This window comes from Semicossyphus pulcher, unplaced genomic scaffold (assembly GCF_022749685.1).
Source record: "Semicossyphus pulcher isolate SPU_LCO1_2020_fin unplaced genomic scaffold, fSemPul1.0.p SCAF_16, whole genome shotgun sequence".
NCBI classification, from domain to species: Eukaryota; Metazoa; Chordata; class Actinopteri; order Labriformes; family Labridae; genus Semicossyphus; species Semicossyphus pulcher.
Window position 1 is genome coordinate 25,049,813 of NW_027211670.1, and position 17,644 is coordinate 25,067,456.

The following is a 17,644-nucleotide window of genomic DNA, read 5'->3' on the forward strand; positions in this document are numbered from 1 at the left end:
GACAGACACAGAGAGACAGACAGACACAGAGAGGCAGACAGACACAGAGAGGCAGACAGACACAGAGAGGCAGACAGACACAAAGAGAGGCAGACAGACACAGAGAGACAGACAGACACAGAGAGGCAGACAGACACAAAGAGAGACAGACAGACACAGAGAGACAGACAGACACAGAGAGACAGACAGACACAGAGAGGCAGACAGACACAGAGAGGCAGACAGACACAAAGGAAAAGAAAGAACCATGGAGGTGATTTGTTAAAACATGGATCCAAACTTATCTGAACAAATTGGATGTTGATTTTCTTGTTAATACTTTTTTACTTGCAGCCACGTCTACCTGACGTACGGACACAAAAGCAGACGGAGATGTAACCTGATAACCTGGCTGACTTTTGTTCTAGTGTTCGACCAAAACCTGCAGAACTGAGGACATCACCATCAGACTCAGCTGTACTCTGTTTAGTGGTCATTAGCAAATGTTAGCATGAGCATCTAGTGAGTTTTCCTCTTTCCCCAGGTTGGAATAGGGGTTGTTGGGACCTAACCTTTCTTTTACTTTCTGAAACAAACAAAAGAAAAACAAAATCAAGCGTGCACAGATGATAAAGTTGGCTAAAGTGTTTTAAGTCGTCTCTAATGACCTCTGTTTGCCTTTTTCTTATCATCTTCATCTTACAAAGACATGCACGATTTTTAGACTTACACATTTTGCAGGTATCTTCAAAGCACACTGAAGCAGTCCTTTCACCCTGTGTCCCGCCAAAATAAAAGACAAGCCGAAGCGACAAAGTAGACGTGGAGCTTATTGTGTAAAAATACCTCTTTTTTTATTGAATTTCCATCATTACAATTGCACATAATCAGTTTGAGCAATCTAAAATATTCATAGAAATTCATTGAGCTCTAAATGAACAGTCATCAGTCTTTAGCAGAGGCTTTAGAGATGTGTAAATAGAGTGAGAACTTCACTTCCCATGGGGCAATGGGCTGTAACCCTCCCAGTAACCCACCCAACAGCAACGAAAGACCCTCGTCCACGTACAGTAGCATCTCTGGAAAAAACACAGACCCCCCAACCCCGAGTAAAAGAACACAACACGGCAACATCAGAGTCACGTCCAGCTGTGCGTACCAGCAGTTTACCACCTGCGACAGAGACACGGAAAGCTCTAGAAGCATTCGACCTCGAGGACGCTCGAAGCCAGAAGTGTTGTGCAGAGAATGGGTAAAAAAAGAAGCGTTCAAGAAACCTCAGCACGGCTCACACACAAACGACAGAGTTACGCTTGATATAATGTGGCAGAAGTCTGGCACAACACAATCGTAAAGGGCGTAAAACATGGGCTTTCCGATATTTTGATTAAATCTGCTGACACATTCTGAGGATGAGGAAGAAGGTGAGCAACACTTCCTCCGATTCGCTTGAAGCCTCGGACTTCTTCTGGCCCTTTAACAATTAAAAAAGTGGCATCTTGTTCCAGTAAAAGCTGCTCGCATGCTGGATGTTACTAACTCCTCATCCAGGAATACGTGCCTGCTGTTGGGTGCTCACATAGACTCAGAGGTTAAGAGGAGAGTCGTGATGGGATGTGACAATAATCCCCTGTAAGGGACAGTTTCCACTCGGACGTCCTGCCCCCGTTGACCCCCAGCGATAGAGGTTTACTCAGCAGGTGAGCACGAGCCACAAATAGACTGCGAGCGGGATTTCCCACATGCAAGCAGACATGTATGCATGCTCACACGGAAAACACAGAGACGGACATGTGACAGATGCTGGGAAGGAAAAAAGAGCTTTTTTAGATGCAGGTTCTGAGGAAGGAGGACGAGAGGACTGTTTAATCTGCGTGAGCGATCAGACTCACTTTATTATCTGCACAGAGAGGACACGCACACGCGTACATGAAAATGCCATGTGAAGGGTGACGTGACTCTTCTCATGACAGCCTTCTGAAATTTGAGTCAACTTTAACGAGAAGTGTCAGAGCTGTTTGTGGAGATACGAGGTTCAGAGTGCAGCTTTCAGTTACTAAAGCCTTTAAGAAATATAACTTACACAAACAAATTAATTCATATCATCGTTAATAGCTGGATACTGTAAATTGTCAAATAAGAGCCATAATGTGGCCTGTTTCTGGGCAATGATACAGGCGAAACTAAATTATTGAGTTAGTACTAAAAGGTCTGTAAAGCTGCTTTCATACTGGTCAAAAAACCCGCTCACAGCCGGCTTCGTTGCTTAGTGGGAAAAGTTACAATCTGCATTCAGACCCGGGTCAAATGACTCTACAGTAGACTGGGTAATTATCGCCTCGGCTCCGATCGGAACACAAAACCCATGTCGACACGCTAATCCCCCCCCTTTCCGGCGCGATGCTATGCTCAGTAACTTCTGCGACTCCTCGTCATCTCAGCTACAAACTCCGCCCGTCTCCGTCCGAGCAGCGCTCGAACATCGTTCCAAATGTGTCGGCGCTGAGTTTGATAAACAGACTGAATGAGTAATAGATACAATAAAGACCTAACCACCGTAACATCTTCACTGGTTACTAACGCTGTCTCCGGCGCGTTTGTGACATCAGACGGTGACAGACAGGAGGATACTTCACTGGCAATGGGAAAAGAGACGATCAGCATCTATAAGCGGGTCTTCCTGGGTCTGAAAAACCTGCGTCAACGTGCTAATTTCAGTGGGAGAGAAATGAAACCAAATGTGTACATTTAACAGCAGTTATCCCATCAGTACAACTCTCATGTTGCATTGCATGATGGGAGAATGATGCTGTCCATTAAACTACACTAAGAAAAAATTAAATTAAAACGATATATCTTTATATAAATAAGTAAAGTTCAAACATCAAACAGATGTGGATAATGGTGGACTTGCTTTATCATCTTCATCGTCTTCAGAACGTGCAGACTGCGTCTCACGTACGCGTAGTGTTCATTTTTAAGGACGTGCACAGGTGACGCTCCGAACAGACACAGGGAACGCGGGGCAGCCATCATGCGCACGTGAACGCATGAGGGCACTACTGAGTAATACTTCTTACTGAGCACACTGCTAACATTAGAGTCGAACAGCATCGTTAAACAAATGGGAGCAGATAGAAGTAAATAAACTTAAAGTGCCTCTTTAGGAGGAAACACAGCTTCTACTTGACAAGTCACAGTCTTAGGATTAATGTTTTTTAAAAGTGAGAACCTCATAATTCCACACATCAAAAAAGCCAAAAGCTGCAGCTGAAACAATGTCCACAAAGACTGTAACCCTAACGGTCACATGACAGCTTTCCTACAGTAACACGTCCACTATGTGACTATGTGATATGGCTCCTCAGTACAGTGCAAAACATCACAGCAACATGCAGAGTCAGTGAGTCCAAGAGAGGACCAGAGGATAAGAAGTGTTTGAGCTTCATTCACAAAGACGGAGGTGTGTTGAAATGTTCATGTGCTCCACAGAAACGCATCGTCAGGCACTTTAAAGGCCTACAGGTAGCACACACAGCTATATCTCTGCTACCAGACCATGCACGAGATGATTCATGGAACAGGTGGGATGGATCGAGAAGCAATGAGAATATGCCGGGGATAATCATGTTGAGCATTTTTACAACTTTTTCTTTTTTTAGATTAAATAGAGTAAAAAATTAATCCAATAATTGTGAAAATAATCTGCAAATAAGTGGATAATAAAAGTAAGCGTTAGTTGCAGCCCTGGCCTGGATTAAGTCCTGTCCTGGACGCTGTCTAAGCAGCAGGAGGGCTGCACACGGTGTCCCCCTCCTCAAAGCTCCCCTTCCCCTGAGCGCGGCTCCACCAGAGCTCTCACTGTTCTCCTCATAATCACTAAATTAGAGAAAATGATGCTGATTATGTCACGAACAAAGAGGACGCCATCATCAGGAGGCCTTTCCAGGGAATAAAACACGGATCAGAACGTTCTGCACCTTCGTGACCTTTTAACTCTGTGACTTAATGTTTGCTAATTGCATTATGCAAACAAACAGGCACAGAGAACATTTCCATCTCAGCACAGAAATGGACAAAAGAGAGAGTCCTGAATGGCGTCATTATGGAGGCGGGCAGCGAGTGCGTCGGACAGGGTAACACAAACCCAGTGAGGAAGTGAGAAGGTTGCAAAATGAGATGCAAGAGTCGAGAAGCAACAGTGTCTCCTTTCAGAGGAATCGGATGTGGTGAAACAATGATGCTAGGAACTAATGAGGGCGACAGAAGTCTGTAAATAAAACTTCTAGGAACTTTCAGGCGTTATCTGGGGGACAGTAAGCTAAAGGCTGTTGGAGCGGAGCCCAGCAGGGAGCAGATTATGGTGTGAAGGGTGAGAGGAAAGATGGCGTCTGCTTTGTTTTGAATGAAGACAAAACAGAAGCTACTGAATGAGTTAGTCAAGAAATACACATGTTGATAAAGGCTGAATCTCAGGTGTAGTTTGCTAAAGGCCCGATCTGAAACATGTTTTTACTGTGTTTGAAGACAATATGTGGACAGTTTTATTTGCCTTTAGCATTTTAACATTCTACGGCTAATGTTATGTAACAAAATTACCCTTTTGGAGGTGATTGGATGACAATATTTTTGGGGCCTTTTACCTTTGTTAAAGGACAGGTGATAGAGCTGGAAATGAGGGAAGAGAAAGTCGGAGTCGATCCGGGCGCTGTTACATCGAGGACTGTGCCTCTTTGCCCGCTTTAATGATTAGGATCAAATTCATTATGGTAACAAATGCTTAACTGATAATGTGTCGTGACAAACCTGCAGAGAATTATCATCCCACTGCAGACACTCTCAGTCTCTTAGAGCATTTTAGCGCCTTTAGCGTCTTTGTTTTGGGACCTGCTTCTTTACAATTCAGTTCAGACTCATCTCTCATCAACCACATGGTTAAGCAATAAAGCTCTGATATATATCAGCTGTTCACTACCTGCTCAGCACCACGAGGCAGACAAACAGAGTTAGCTGGTGAACATAATGTAGCATCAAACTGCTGAAGACACAGATATTTCTCTCCACTCTGTTTGGTCTTAACCGTCTCCTAACATGAGCGAGAATTGGATTTAACTTCATGAATCCAAACTAAATAAAATAAAGGTCCGTTTTGTTTTCAAAACAACTGTAATACATTTAAAAATTAAGTTTTCAGGGATGTTTTTTACACTGTTTGAAGGTTTTGGTTGTATACCTCATGCACTCATTTTTTAGCTGCTTATTCTTTATGAAATCTATGAAACAAAACTAAAAAGAAGAGTTTAATCATGTTTTACATGTCAGTAATTATGTTATTTTTCTCCATGCTAGCAGTCTGGTACGATACCGTGGGCTCAACAGTGGGCGTAAAAGATCATTAAAGTCCTGTCAGTGAATTTGGGAGATGCCAGTCCTTCTTGTCGTCTCTTACACACGGATTGAGCCTTTAACAACATCAAACAACGTCAGCCTCTTTAAAGCGACTGAAACTGTGAAAATAGATCAAAGAGAGACACAAACATCAAGTGATGACTCAGAAACTGAATATTTATAGGCAAGAAGACGATCTGTGACGGCACCCTCCTGCCACATACAGAACTTCAAGTGTCCCACCGTGTCATTAGAGGAGTTCATGCGGAGCTCTAAAGTAGGCAGCCCGACGCTTTCTGCACAATGAAACCAGCATGAGAAAAAGAAGGCAACAACAGAGATGACACAAACATGTAGAAGTTAAATACGAATGATTAAGTGATAGAAACAGACAGGAAGTGGAATTATGGCGTCATGCAGAGTGTGAAGAGGGAGGAAGCTGATATGACGGGAGAGGCAGAGATCCCTGCATCGTCCTTACTACATCATATTACTGTTCCTTACTTGTTTCATACAGAGAGGCACATAGAAGGCTTGCAAGTTACAGTTCAAAAGCATTTACGTGTTTGAGCCAAGAAAAACACGACAAAAAAACCACACACAGCCCACACAAACGCACAAGAAGAGTCTCCAATGCATCGCTCAAGTCTTCAGAGAGAAAACAGCAGTCGTAATAAATAAGAGAAACTGCAGTAAATATGTCCGGGGAAAAGAAACAACCTGGATCTAAACAAAGACAACAATAATTAATAAAATATTAATAATAATAATAAAAGTATCCAGTTCTTTTCATGTTGAACATGGAGTGGAGAGGGTTGTGATTGGCTCAGAACAGACAACAAGGAGAATCTTCTCCCACAACTGACCACAATGTCAACACACACACGCCACCTAAACCTGTGTGTGTGTGTGTGTGTAGAGTAAGGCTGCACGATGGTTTCGATTTAAATCACTATTTCACTTCGTAGCTCTGTGCAATCTCTCTACACGTGCATTTGCTCCGCATTTAACGGAGCACTTCCTATTTATCTGTCGCTGCATCGTTTATCCAATTTTAACAATTCGGCATGTCTGTGCGACGGCAGGCTCCCCTTTGACACATGCATGTCGTACAAGCTATTTTGTCTTAAAGGTGGGTAATGTGATTCTAGAGACAGATTATTTAAACCCTTAACAAAAACACCCGTCCCTTCAGTGTTCCTTCAGAAGCTCCGCCTCCAAATCCATGGATGCACATTGCCAGGAAACAACTCTAAGAACTAACTAGCAACAAGGGGAAATCTGCAGTGTCAAACAGCCAAGGACAAACTAAATCGAAAGAGTCCAAATCGAGGAAATTCATCCTCACAACGTTCGGAAAAACATTGTGCAAGCAGAGTTTGGACGAATACATGCTGCATCTTAATACTACAATGTTAAGGTACCAACGCCAAAAATATGTCCTGGAATTTCTGCCGCCTTGGACACAAAAATATAAAGAGCATCACTATGACTGACTCACACTGTCACGACGAGACTGCAGAGGAAACATTTCATTGAAAAAATGAATTCATTCTCAACTGTAAGTGCAAAAACTCAAATATCATCCAAAAATTGTGCAGCCTTACAAACACACACACACACACACACACACACACACACACACACGCACGCATCATGCACCATCTCACACACACTAACACACACTCACAGGCAGCCAGAGCCCAAAACGTGTAGTAGACCTCTGCTGTAATCAAGGGAGAGCAGTTGAAGTGCAGTACCTATTAGTGACCACTAGGAGGGCCTTGAAGTGAAGCTGCAGCCTCTGCAGCCGCTCCTCACTGATATATTCTGTACATGCAGTCAATTAATAAACCAATGCAACACTTGCTTTGAGTATACAAACACTTAGATTATACATAGATATTATATCTTTCATCTTTTTATAGAATCTGCACCTCTGTTCACTTCAGCAAAAACAAACCTCGAGTCTGACGATCGACTCGCTGATAATGTTTGAGTAGGCGGTGCACACGGGGGGACTAATCGAACCAAAGAGGGAGGTTTTGCATACAGAGATCTTAAATTATTCCAGATTACGTGTGAGGGCCCTGTCTCCCACACCGCACCTACGTCAGGTAATGTACAGAGGACATGGAGGCCAGGTGGGGGCGGGGACAAACTCCTCCTGCTGCTCCGTCAGCTTCTGAGCTCCGTCCGGCAAGGGGCTGCAATTGGTGCGTTTTGTTTGTATGTTTGTTGTATTTTTTTCTTCCTTTTTAATCAGATCTGCCCTCCTCCTCCTCCTCCTCCTCCTCCTCCGCCTGTGCAGGTGTAGCAGCTCAGCCCAGGATGACTTTGACAAAACTAGCCACGTCGGTTTCTTTGGCCTCGTGGGAGGTGAAGAAGGGGTGTTGCTGAGGAGGATAAATACATTGATTTAGTCTCATTAGAACATCAGCTCTGTGCGGTAACACAACAGAAGGCTCCCTAATACTCTGTGTGACAGAGGACAGCCACATGTAATAATAACCTTACAACGCCCTCTAGTGTCTGATTAGCAGTATTACAAGATGCATCCATCTAACTGTGCATCTGAGTATCTGTAGTTGTTGCTGTTTTTTAACATTTAGTTTTTATGTCAAACATTTTAATTTAATGCTGTCATTATGTTATTTTGTGTTTTTTATGTGTGACAATGTAACATAAGTGGAAGCTTTAAATACGTCCACTAGGTTCTCTGCATCTCCCTGCACTGTATGTAGTTTTGTTATTTCAGTTATACTGTATTTCTTAGATATTGCAAAAAATTCTAAATAAGAAGAGGACGAGGAAGACTCACCATGAGTTCTGTGTAGGTCGGCCGCTCTTTGGAAACTTTCTTTAAGCTGCAGAAGCAAAAACAAAATCATCATTTATAGGGATGCACGATATTGGACTTTTTGCTGATATCCGATATGCCGATATTTTCCTCTTTCCTCTTCCTCTTATTTATTAGGCTCATGCTTTTTTCCACCTAACTGCAGAGAACATCAAGTCTCCCATGTAGTAGAATTAAAATCATGGCTGCTCTTATTGTAGTAAACTAAAAACTGCAACCGCAGACATCTTGCACCCTTTTTCATGCTTGACAGAAGAGGCGTTGTACAAAAGGTCACGTGTCTGATCACTCATGTTTCTGAGCACACCTGAATGCAGCATCCCCCCGTAACATGGCAGTGAGGGAGACATGCCTGGACTTGTTTACTGCACCGACTACGGAGACATCAGTGATCGCTGACAGACTCTTTTTATCGTGTGTGCGTCGATGAATAATAACCTGAAACTCTGCACTGGATTTACTCCGACCTTCTGACCAACTGCTCCTAAATGTCCCACAAATGTCCCACAGCCAAGGCTCATAATACAGAGGGACCATTCTTTACCCCTTCAGGACCAACACCTCAAATGTGCCAGCAATTCTGGATTTTAATACACAACATTTTAAAAAATTAAGGGTTTTATAACCACAATACAAGCACACATTTACCACTTTCAGCTTCTTAAATCCAAGAATTTGCTCCTTCTCTGTGTAAAATCACTCTCAACTGAATATCTGTCGCTCTGAGTAAAGTAAACATGGTAAGGATGGTGTGATAAAAGAAAGCTCATGAGCGACCTCAGGTAGAGACTGAATATCTTGAGTTTAAACTTGTGACCCGACGAAGCAAACAAGTTAAAAAAAATCACCTTGGATTCACTTTATCTTTGTTCTTGGAATAAAGAGTCCCTGCACATCCTGTCAGAACAGGCTGCGGGCCTCACAAACACAGCAACAACAAAAGATTATCATAATGAACTCAATACAATAAAAGGGAGAATTAAATGAAGCCCTCTCAGCTGGACTCCAGGCACATGTTAGTCTAGTTATTGTGGCTTTGTAGAAAAGAACAGCGACTCTGCTGCCTGCAGAGATCAGCCATGAGTGGCTTATTTATGTGGAAGAATAAAAAACAGAGAAAATGCTGAACTAAATGTTTTGTGTGATTTTGGCTCGGGAAAAATTGGACAAAGCAAAAAGAGAAAGACGCACCACAGAGAGGTGAAGTCCACAAACTCCGGGGAGAACTGGTCGGCAGGAAGTTGGGGCGAAGGATCTTCCACCACCTGCTTCAGCTGCTGGAACGGCGTGCCCCACGAGTCGTACGGGAAGCGCAGGATCGCCAGCTCGATCTGAGGAAAGAGGAGAGTAAACACTGAGAACATGAAGGGTACGAGCACTCTGTCCGAGTGTTCATGAGGCATGAGATCAGGTCATTCATCACCCTGCAGGGGGTTCACAACAGTACAGGTATCACAGGACACTAGGTTTCCTAACGTGGAGGAGAAACACACTTTGTATCTGGGTCAAGTTTCAATATTATCCTCATATTCAGAACTACCTTCCCAACTTCCCAACACACCTTCACATACAGCAGACAGTTAGAAACCTTAATCACGTGTAGAGATGCCTCTGAAGCGCAGAGTCAGCCAAGGAATTGATTGGTCTTGTAACTGATTAGTTAAGCTCCTATGAACCAGATTTATTCATCTTTAAGTCATTTATACAAGAAAAACACTTTCAGGTTTCAAACTGCACCCTCAGTTTGCCCGTCAGACAAACGTGTTCAAACCAAATCTCATCACCTGCTTCCCTCTGCAGTGAGCTTAGTCCTCACTGTCCGGGCGGATGCTTCAAAAATCAGCCTAAAGTGTGTTTTATTCCTCGCACTGATTGCTCTCTTGGAGTTCAGACGTAACCGCTCTCTACATTAAGAATTCATCATGAAACCTTTCTCTGAAAATCTGGACTCTTTCGTTCACCTTTATCATTTAGAGACTCCTCTCTTCTACCCACCCAACATTTAGACGCATAATTAGCATTCAAATGAGACGTGTGCTGGAACATTCTGCTGCTCATCTGTAAAAGCCAAAGCCAAAGGACGAACCAGGTTCACATGAAATTGCCGTAAACTGCTGAATCCTTGAAGCCAAAATACTCTCTGGTCTGGTCTGAGTGGGAAATGTGCAAATGAGAGAGCAATGAATATTTAACAAGTCATAATAAAACGTCTAGACACTACTTCGTCTGGAGCCATGCCTCGCAGAACGCCACTTTTCATTCTCCCATATGAATCATTTTTACCCTTCAGATACTTTATTTTCTGCGATAATGAAGACGTTTAGGAAATTAAATACGTGCATGAAATCGAGCGAGCTCAAAATGAAAAGCTTATTTACCATTGTGATTCCTAAACTCCAGATGTCAGACTTGACGTTGTAGCCCTTCTGGTTCGTCTCGGGGTTGATCCTCTCCGGCTGCAGGACAGAAGGTCACATGATGTCACCAAAGGCAGCAGTTGTCAGGGACGACCTGCACCACTTCCCCATCATCCTAAACTTCTTGTGCACAAACAGACCGCTGCGTTCCCTGAGCGCTAACCAGGCCCTAAAGCCTGCTCAGCCAATCAGCAGCTGAACAGCTAAAGTATAACTGCGCTCATTAGACATGTGCATGATAACGACAGACAGAGAGCTGAACCTGCTCACCTCCCTGCGGATAAGAGGATTCAAAGAAGGCGCTCATGTGATAGTTTTCAGATACAAATGAGATCTTTGACTAATCAAAAGCAGAAATTCGCTCATTTTCTGCTCTTCAAGGTTCAACTGTGTAACGTAGTATCAGAGCAAAGAGCCTATTATCTGAGGGAAATTAATTAGAAGTCAAACTGAACCTGGCTGAAAGGAAAATAGAGCTCATAGATCCTCTCTGTGCTTTCTGAGAGAACGTCAGCAGAGTTTGTTCTCCTCCTGCTTACCGCCATGTAGGGTTTGCAGCCGGCGTCCATGGTCTTGGCCACAGAGTCGACCAGGTAGCCGCTGATGCCAAAGTCGCACATCTTCACCTGGCCCTGGGTGTTGATCAGCACGTTGGAGGGCTTCACATCTGCGAGAGGTCGAAAGAAAACACAACAAACAGTAGGTTTAGTTTGAGCACAGCGACGGACACAATGCAGACACAGCTCTGCGGTTGCTGGTGAGACAACGTGTGACTTTATTTTTATCGTGTGTAAACTTTCTACGCGACTTTATCGAGCTTTGAGGCAGCATGAATAACAGCGGTCACAGACGAGCCATAGAGGTTTGACACAGGAAGAAGAATTAACCTTTAGATTACCACAACAATGTGTTAGCATGTTGAAGTGTGACTTAATCTGCGACCTCTCTGAACCTTTGTTTTATTTCAGGGCTGTTATCAATGAGGGCAGACAAAACCGCCTCTGGATGCTACAACCAATCGGAGCAACTAAACATGTGACACATCAATATGCTGCTGACTTTGCAGCGAGTAACAACATCCAAATCATGTAGCTTCTAGTTCAACGTAATACAAAGATGTTTGGCATGATGTGACTTAGTTGCTAACACTTTACATTTGCCCTTAAAGTGAACAACCAGTAGATTTAAAATGTTTCAGCAGCAGCCATCTTGGTTGTTTACGGCGGCATAAACCTGCCTCATATTTGATAAACATATGTGATTGGCCCGACCTGAATTGGGTGCGATGGAAATCAGTCTGAACGGGAGGGGGACAAGACGCATCTGTCAGAGCAAATAAAACGTGAGCGCACAGATGAATCCGATCCCGAGCTTGTGGCTGCCTGGAAGGAGTATTTTGGAGAACTTATTTAAATTAAAAAACTAAATCTAAAAAATATTAGACATGCATAACTCCTAAATAGCTACAGTAAAATAAGTTCATTAAAAATGTATATTTAAGTTTTCTAAAGTGCATTTGTATATTTAATGTTAATATTTTTCATGTAATAATAAAAAACTGCGATCACGTTCATGTCTATCTGTTTTTGTTAGTTTGCAGGACGCCATCTTGGATATTGAATAGATGGAGCGACGCCTGCGAGCTGGTTCAGGCAGGCAACTCGAGCCGCACTGATTTCACACCTGACATGCGTCAGTCTCCACAATCACCTGAGGAACACATCCTCCCAATGTGGCGTCTATTTAAGCTGCAAGATCTCCGCTCTCTATCTCTCTCTCTCTCTCTCTCTCTCTGCTCTGCCATTGCCACCACTTCCCTGCACCAGTACTGCACTCATACTTTCAGCCCCACCACCAGCCCAGCATCCACCTGCAGGCTCCGGCTAGGGGGGTTTAAGATGTTATCTCATCACTCCTCAAATTTCTGCATGTAAAGTAAATCTGCGAGGAGGGATGAGGTTGGAGCCGAGACGGCAAACACAAGATGCGTTCTGCTGCTGCGATAAACATTTCAAACTATCCAGAAAATAACCAGAAAATAGATTTTTGATTGTAACATTGAAATAAAGCTGAAAACACAGAGAATGAAGTGAAAATCAAAGCAAAGTCAGAGCCCACACTATACCGCCTTTGGAGGGGACACATTAGCCAACAGTTGCATGAAGCCAGAGCAGCTCATGAAGTGATTGTTGGTTACATGGTTGCTGCAGCGCTGTATTGTACCTCTTTATTTGGGCTTTTTTAAACCAGAAATATTTCTTCTTGGTCGCGGGCTGAAAGCACGTTTCAAAGGGGGAACATTAATCAAAGTTTGAGAATGACAGAGCAAAAAAAAGCAAACTGGTTTGGACCTTTAATGAGAGCCGGATGGAGCAGGATGAAAGAAAGAAGGAAACACAGAAAGAAAGCAGCTCAGTGCAGCCGAACGCTGATGCATCACAGGATGGATATTGACACGGTCTCTGAGAGCTATAATGGGCTTCCTCTCAGGCTCTTACCTCTGTGTATGACTTGCAGATTGCTGTGCAGATGCTCCAAAGCTTTTACTATCTGTAATAACAAAGCCCATTAATAAGCATATGAGAGTTACATAACGAGTATCTGTCATTAAGCTCACATTCACAGGAAGGATCTCATTTAGAATTAATTTTTAATGGTTCACATGAAGTGTTTTAAGTGAACCCACTGAGACGGCGATCTTTCCCAGGATGTCCTCGGGGATGCTCATGCCCTTCTCGATCACCTGCTTGTAGAACTTGTCGAGGGAGGTGTCCATCAGCTCCATGCAGATCCAGACGTCGCCCTGGCAAAAGACGGGCACATTAGGAAGGACAACAAAGCAGAGCAGCAGGACGCATTCCAGACAGACGGGAAGCGGCAGGTTTGAGTCACAGCGAGGAAATCCTTCACACGCCGCTGCAGGAAGTCCTCTGCTTTGGAAAATCTTCTGACGTGTTTGTCATGATCGGACTTTAGTCATTAAAGTATCCTGGATGTTCTAGTTTTACTGCAAGGTCAACAGTGGACAGCGATTTAGATGATAGACCAACTGACTGTCAGATCACAGCAACTGTAATTGTAAATATTGGCAGATAAGAAAAATGAAGATTGTGACCAGAAGTTGGTTCTGCGACTTTGGTTCTAAGTTGAGTAGTATTAACATATAAACATTAAGATTTGAAATTTGCAGCTTGTACACAATAAATTAATCGACATCAAGAAGCTTTGATCGGATATTTAAACATGTTGCACATAACAATCATCAGTGTTTTGTATCTCACGTCACCTCTCTGAATAGCGCTCCGTAGAAGGTGACGGTGTAGAAACAATCCACCGTCCTCATGGAGATGTCGAGGTCCATCAGCAGCCTCTTCTGCTCCTGAGTGTTCACCGTGGCCCGGATCCTCTGAGGGACGACGACAGGACACAGAAAAGAGACAATGAAGAGAGAGAAGACACACGATCCTCTTTCATGTTAAAGTCTGCATGTTGTTCTTCCTGATTGTTATAGAACTTCATAACTGATAACTCTCCAGAAGCTTCCACTGCTGACTACTCGAGTACTCGACTGCATACAAACGTGCAAAGATTACCTACATGACTTCTCTCTCTGAGAACACTACTTCCTGAAAGCTGGGGTGGGCAAGACAAAGCTTTATTTTGAAAATATCCAAAACAAAAACTAAGAACACCAAAGCTGTTTGAGACGTTAGCTTAACAGACCTGTACCCCTCTTTCATCTCTGCTCCGGGCTAGTGGCTCGAGGCTACATTAGCTGTTAGCATAACACACTTATGCTGCGTTCCAGACAACTAAGAAGTCGAGTTTTTCCGACCGCCGACGAGAAAAATTGCTCTGGAACGCCACTCAAAGTTCCTACTTGTGAACTCCGTCCCGACTTCACAAGAATCAGATGTCTGATGTCACGCAACAATGGCTGCACCCATGAAGAGGCACATCGTTAATGATAAACTATCAAAGCAACCTAACATATATTTGGCAGCATTTAAGTGACATAACTACGACTATCATATAGTAACATGTTCTGCATGAAATGTCACTAATGTGATAAGGTAGCTGTTTACTTTAATCTCTGAAGGAAAGAAACATCGCTTTGTCACGGTCGGCCATGTTTTATTTACGTCTGGCGTCGTGCACGTGGAACGCTCTGAGGTCGGAAGTTCTCGAGTTCCCAGTTGTCTGGAATGCAGCAAAATTTCTTCATCACTTTGTTGGTAATCAAGGTGCATTGTGGATAATGTAGGCACCAGGTTTTGACAAGGAAGAGGAATACTTATTTCTGGTTGTGCCTCATTTTAAATCCTTGTTTTTGTGCTGGAGGATGCTGTGTTTCTGATGCTGTGCTCAAGTTAATCTAAATACTCTTTCATTCGTTAAACAAACACTTGGTCACCTGTCCGACCCTCACTCACCTTCACAGCCATGATCAGGCCGCTGGGCATGTGCCTCATCTTGTCCACGACGCCGTACGCTCCTCTGCCAAGCTCGCAGATCTGCTCCAGGTCGTCGGCCTTCACCTCGAAATTCTGCTCAGACACGAGAGAACAAGGTGAGATGTATAAACACTTCGATTAGTCAGAACGTATCTGTTTACTGCGGGTGTCTCTCATCTTTACAGAACATGTAAAGCTGCCTGGAAATGTAAGGAAGCCTGAGCCACCTTAAACACATTACTTGACATTATTCCAGAAAAAGAAGAAATCATTCTCTTTGACTTGAGGCCAACTGGAGCGGAAAAAGGCAGCACCTCTGCCAATGGAAAATTCCACTTATTTGATGAGTTTAAAATAAATATTTTTACTGCCTGATGGGCAATAAAAGGCATTCCAGTCTGCCCACAATCACAAGTGTTCAACTGTGCCGTAATGTTCAGCAGGCCGTACTTTACAGCGAACAGAGCGTTTATTAAGCCAAACCTGTGTGCCGAGAGAGCGAGGAGCCTTACTGAACCAAAAACACACCAGAGGAGGAAACAAGTAAACAGAAGGGTTACGTAAGAGTCAGAGGGAAGAGAAAAATACACGCTGAATGGGATTAGGAAAGGTGCAGAGATTAAAGTAAATGTTCCGATCATAAAATTACCTTCTCTCCGATGGTTACACAAGCTTTCGAATCCAAATCTCTGGGGGGTCTGAAACACACACACACACACACACACACACAGAATTGTATTACATATAAACTGGTTCAATTTGACTTTGTGGGGGAAAAACAACAGTAAATATCTTTAGAATCTCAGGAGAAAACGAGCCAACGACGAACGAAGGTCAGTTTGGCGATGAAAACGTGTCTGTTCTCCACCAGCCTGACGAAACATGAGGAGTCATTCATTATTGAAGATGTAAAGTTTGTTTCTCACTTTGCTAAAAGTAGTGCAATGTCCATAAATATAAAAGCAGAATAAAAAGAACGAAGTTTTATCATTTCATTGATAAAAGAAATTAAATAAAAACGGCCAAAATAAACATTTATCTTGATAAAAAATAAAAACTGTTAATACAATAAACACAGATTTATATCGAGTAAAATTCTGATTCATTTTGTAAGAACGTAGCCTGAAACCTAAACGCCTCGCTGCTGCAGGTTTCTCAATGAAGATGATTCACTTCAAAACAAACGGAACATTTTGTCTTTCAGAATCATTTCTGGCTCCTCTGCTCGACAAGCAGCTGCAAACGTATTTGAAACAGACGGAGAGGACGAACAAAATGTCGAAATCATTCCTAAGAATTAAAGAGAGGTATTTTATATTGAGGAAATTATGAAAGCAGTATTTAAAGCCCCTTTTACACTGCCAGTTTCCTGCCGGGAGTATTAGGCCTCTGCTTTAAGCCCAGTCTTCTAGAGCCGCTTTCACACTGCTCAAAAAACCTGCTAACACCGGCTAACACCCGGCTTTTTTGCTTAGTGGGAAAGGTTACGATCGGCATTCAGACCCGGGTCAAATGACTCTGCAGTAGACCCGGGTAATTCGGGCATTGATTGAAACACAAAACCTGTGTCGACACGCTAATCTCCGCCCCCTTTCTGGCGCAATGCTATGCTCGAAATGGAGCAAAGTCGTTCCGCCTCTGAGCTGACATCGAACGTAGGAACAGGTGAAACAGCGCCGCATGTGTGTATGTGAAGCACGCGCTGCTTGTTTAAACCTTGCGCACGTTTTGCTGGAACGCTGTAAAAACACTGCAGCGGCTTTACGGCGGTGCTGGCGGCATAATGACGGAGCTTCGGTACTGTGCTTTGGCAGAATTGCAACGTAAAAAGGGCTTAAATTCATTCTCCTGTTTACTTCTATAGCTGAGGTTTTTTGTAACATTATCAGAGTTGCATTAAAATCATTGGAGGCTGCAGAGATCTGTGAAAAACAGGATGTGACACTCCGTTAAACCCGTGTGATGACATGTGACTGCAGACTCACCCTGCGGCGGGAGGAGGCTGCTCAAACACCTTCTTGGGGATCTTGAGCACCGGCTTCTTCTTACCTGAAAACACACGAACCACAAAACATCATCAGAACACTGAGGTCAGAGGTCAAACATTTGTGGGTCAGGTGACACGAAGAACTAGAACTTCATTTATCCCTCATGAGGGAAATCAAATGTTTACACGTTAATAATACGGCTAAATATAAACCTTAGAGACAAAATGGATCCGTCATCCAGTCACAGTTTTACCGGTTAGCAATAACAGACTTATTTTTTCAGTCATTCAGAGATCTGCCAAAAACAGTTCTTCATTGCTTTAACACAAACGTTTACAATATCACAACATATATATACATATATATATATACATACATACATTTGTTTTTATTTAACCATCAGTTCATCATAACCACAAAGGTATTCAGCATCAGCGGCATAAACAGAGAAAAGCAGCAAATCTTTATATTTCTGCGGCTAAAATCGGATTATTTTTGCTTGATTAAAGACTTTAATCGATTATTCTTTAATCTATGATGAACTAATGTTATTTAAAA

At 43.0% G+C, this 17,644-nt stretch overlaps 1 protein-coding gene across 1 annotated transcript; it reads right to left on the bottom strand.

The window, feature by feature from the left end:
• Positions 1-820: 820 nt before the first annotated feature.
• On the bottom strand, positions 821-17,142 carry map2k6 (mitogen-activated protein kinase kinase 6). The gene is made up of 11 exons (XM_069664116.1): positions 17,084-17,142; positions 15,748-15,796; positions 15,078-15,191; positions 13,931-14,050; positions 13,331-13,447; positions 13,143-13,194; positions 11,184-11,311; positions 10,606-10,683; positions 9,419-9,558; positions 8,189-8,234; positions 821-7,763 (listed from the first exon to the last, which is right to left on the bottom strand). The coding sequence occupies exons 3-11, from the start codon at positions 15,114-15,116 to the stop codon at positions 7,689-7,691; spliced, it is 795 nt and encodes a 264-aa protein (XP_069520217.1). The 5' UTR covers positions 15,117-15,191; positions 15,748-15,796; positions 17,084-17,142; the 3' UTR covers positions 821-7,688.
• Between the last annotated feature and the right edge of the window lie 502 nt (positions 17,143-17,644).

Excerpts from the sequence above, each read along its gene's own strand:
- map2k6 (XM_069664116.1), bottom strand. The coding sequence starts at position 15,116 with ATGAGGCACATGCCCAGCGGCCTGATCATGGCTGTGAAG. Across the intron at positions 13,195-13,330 it reads TGGGAAAGATCGCCGTCTCA|ATAGTAAAAGCTTTGGAGCA; the intron begins GTGGGTTCACTT and ends TTGTTATTACAG. Across the intron at positions 7,764-8,188 it reads CGACCTACACAGAACTCATG|CAACACCCCTTCTTCACCTC; the intron begins GTGAGTCTTCCT and ends TATCCTCCTCAG.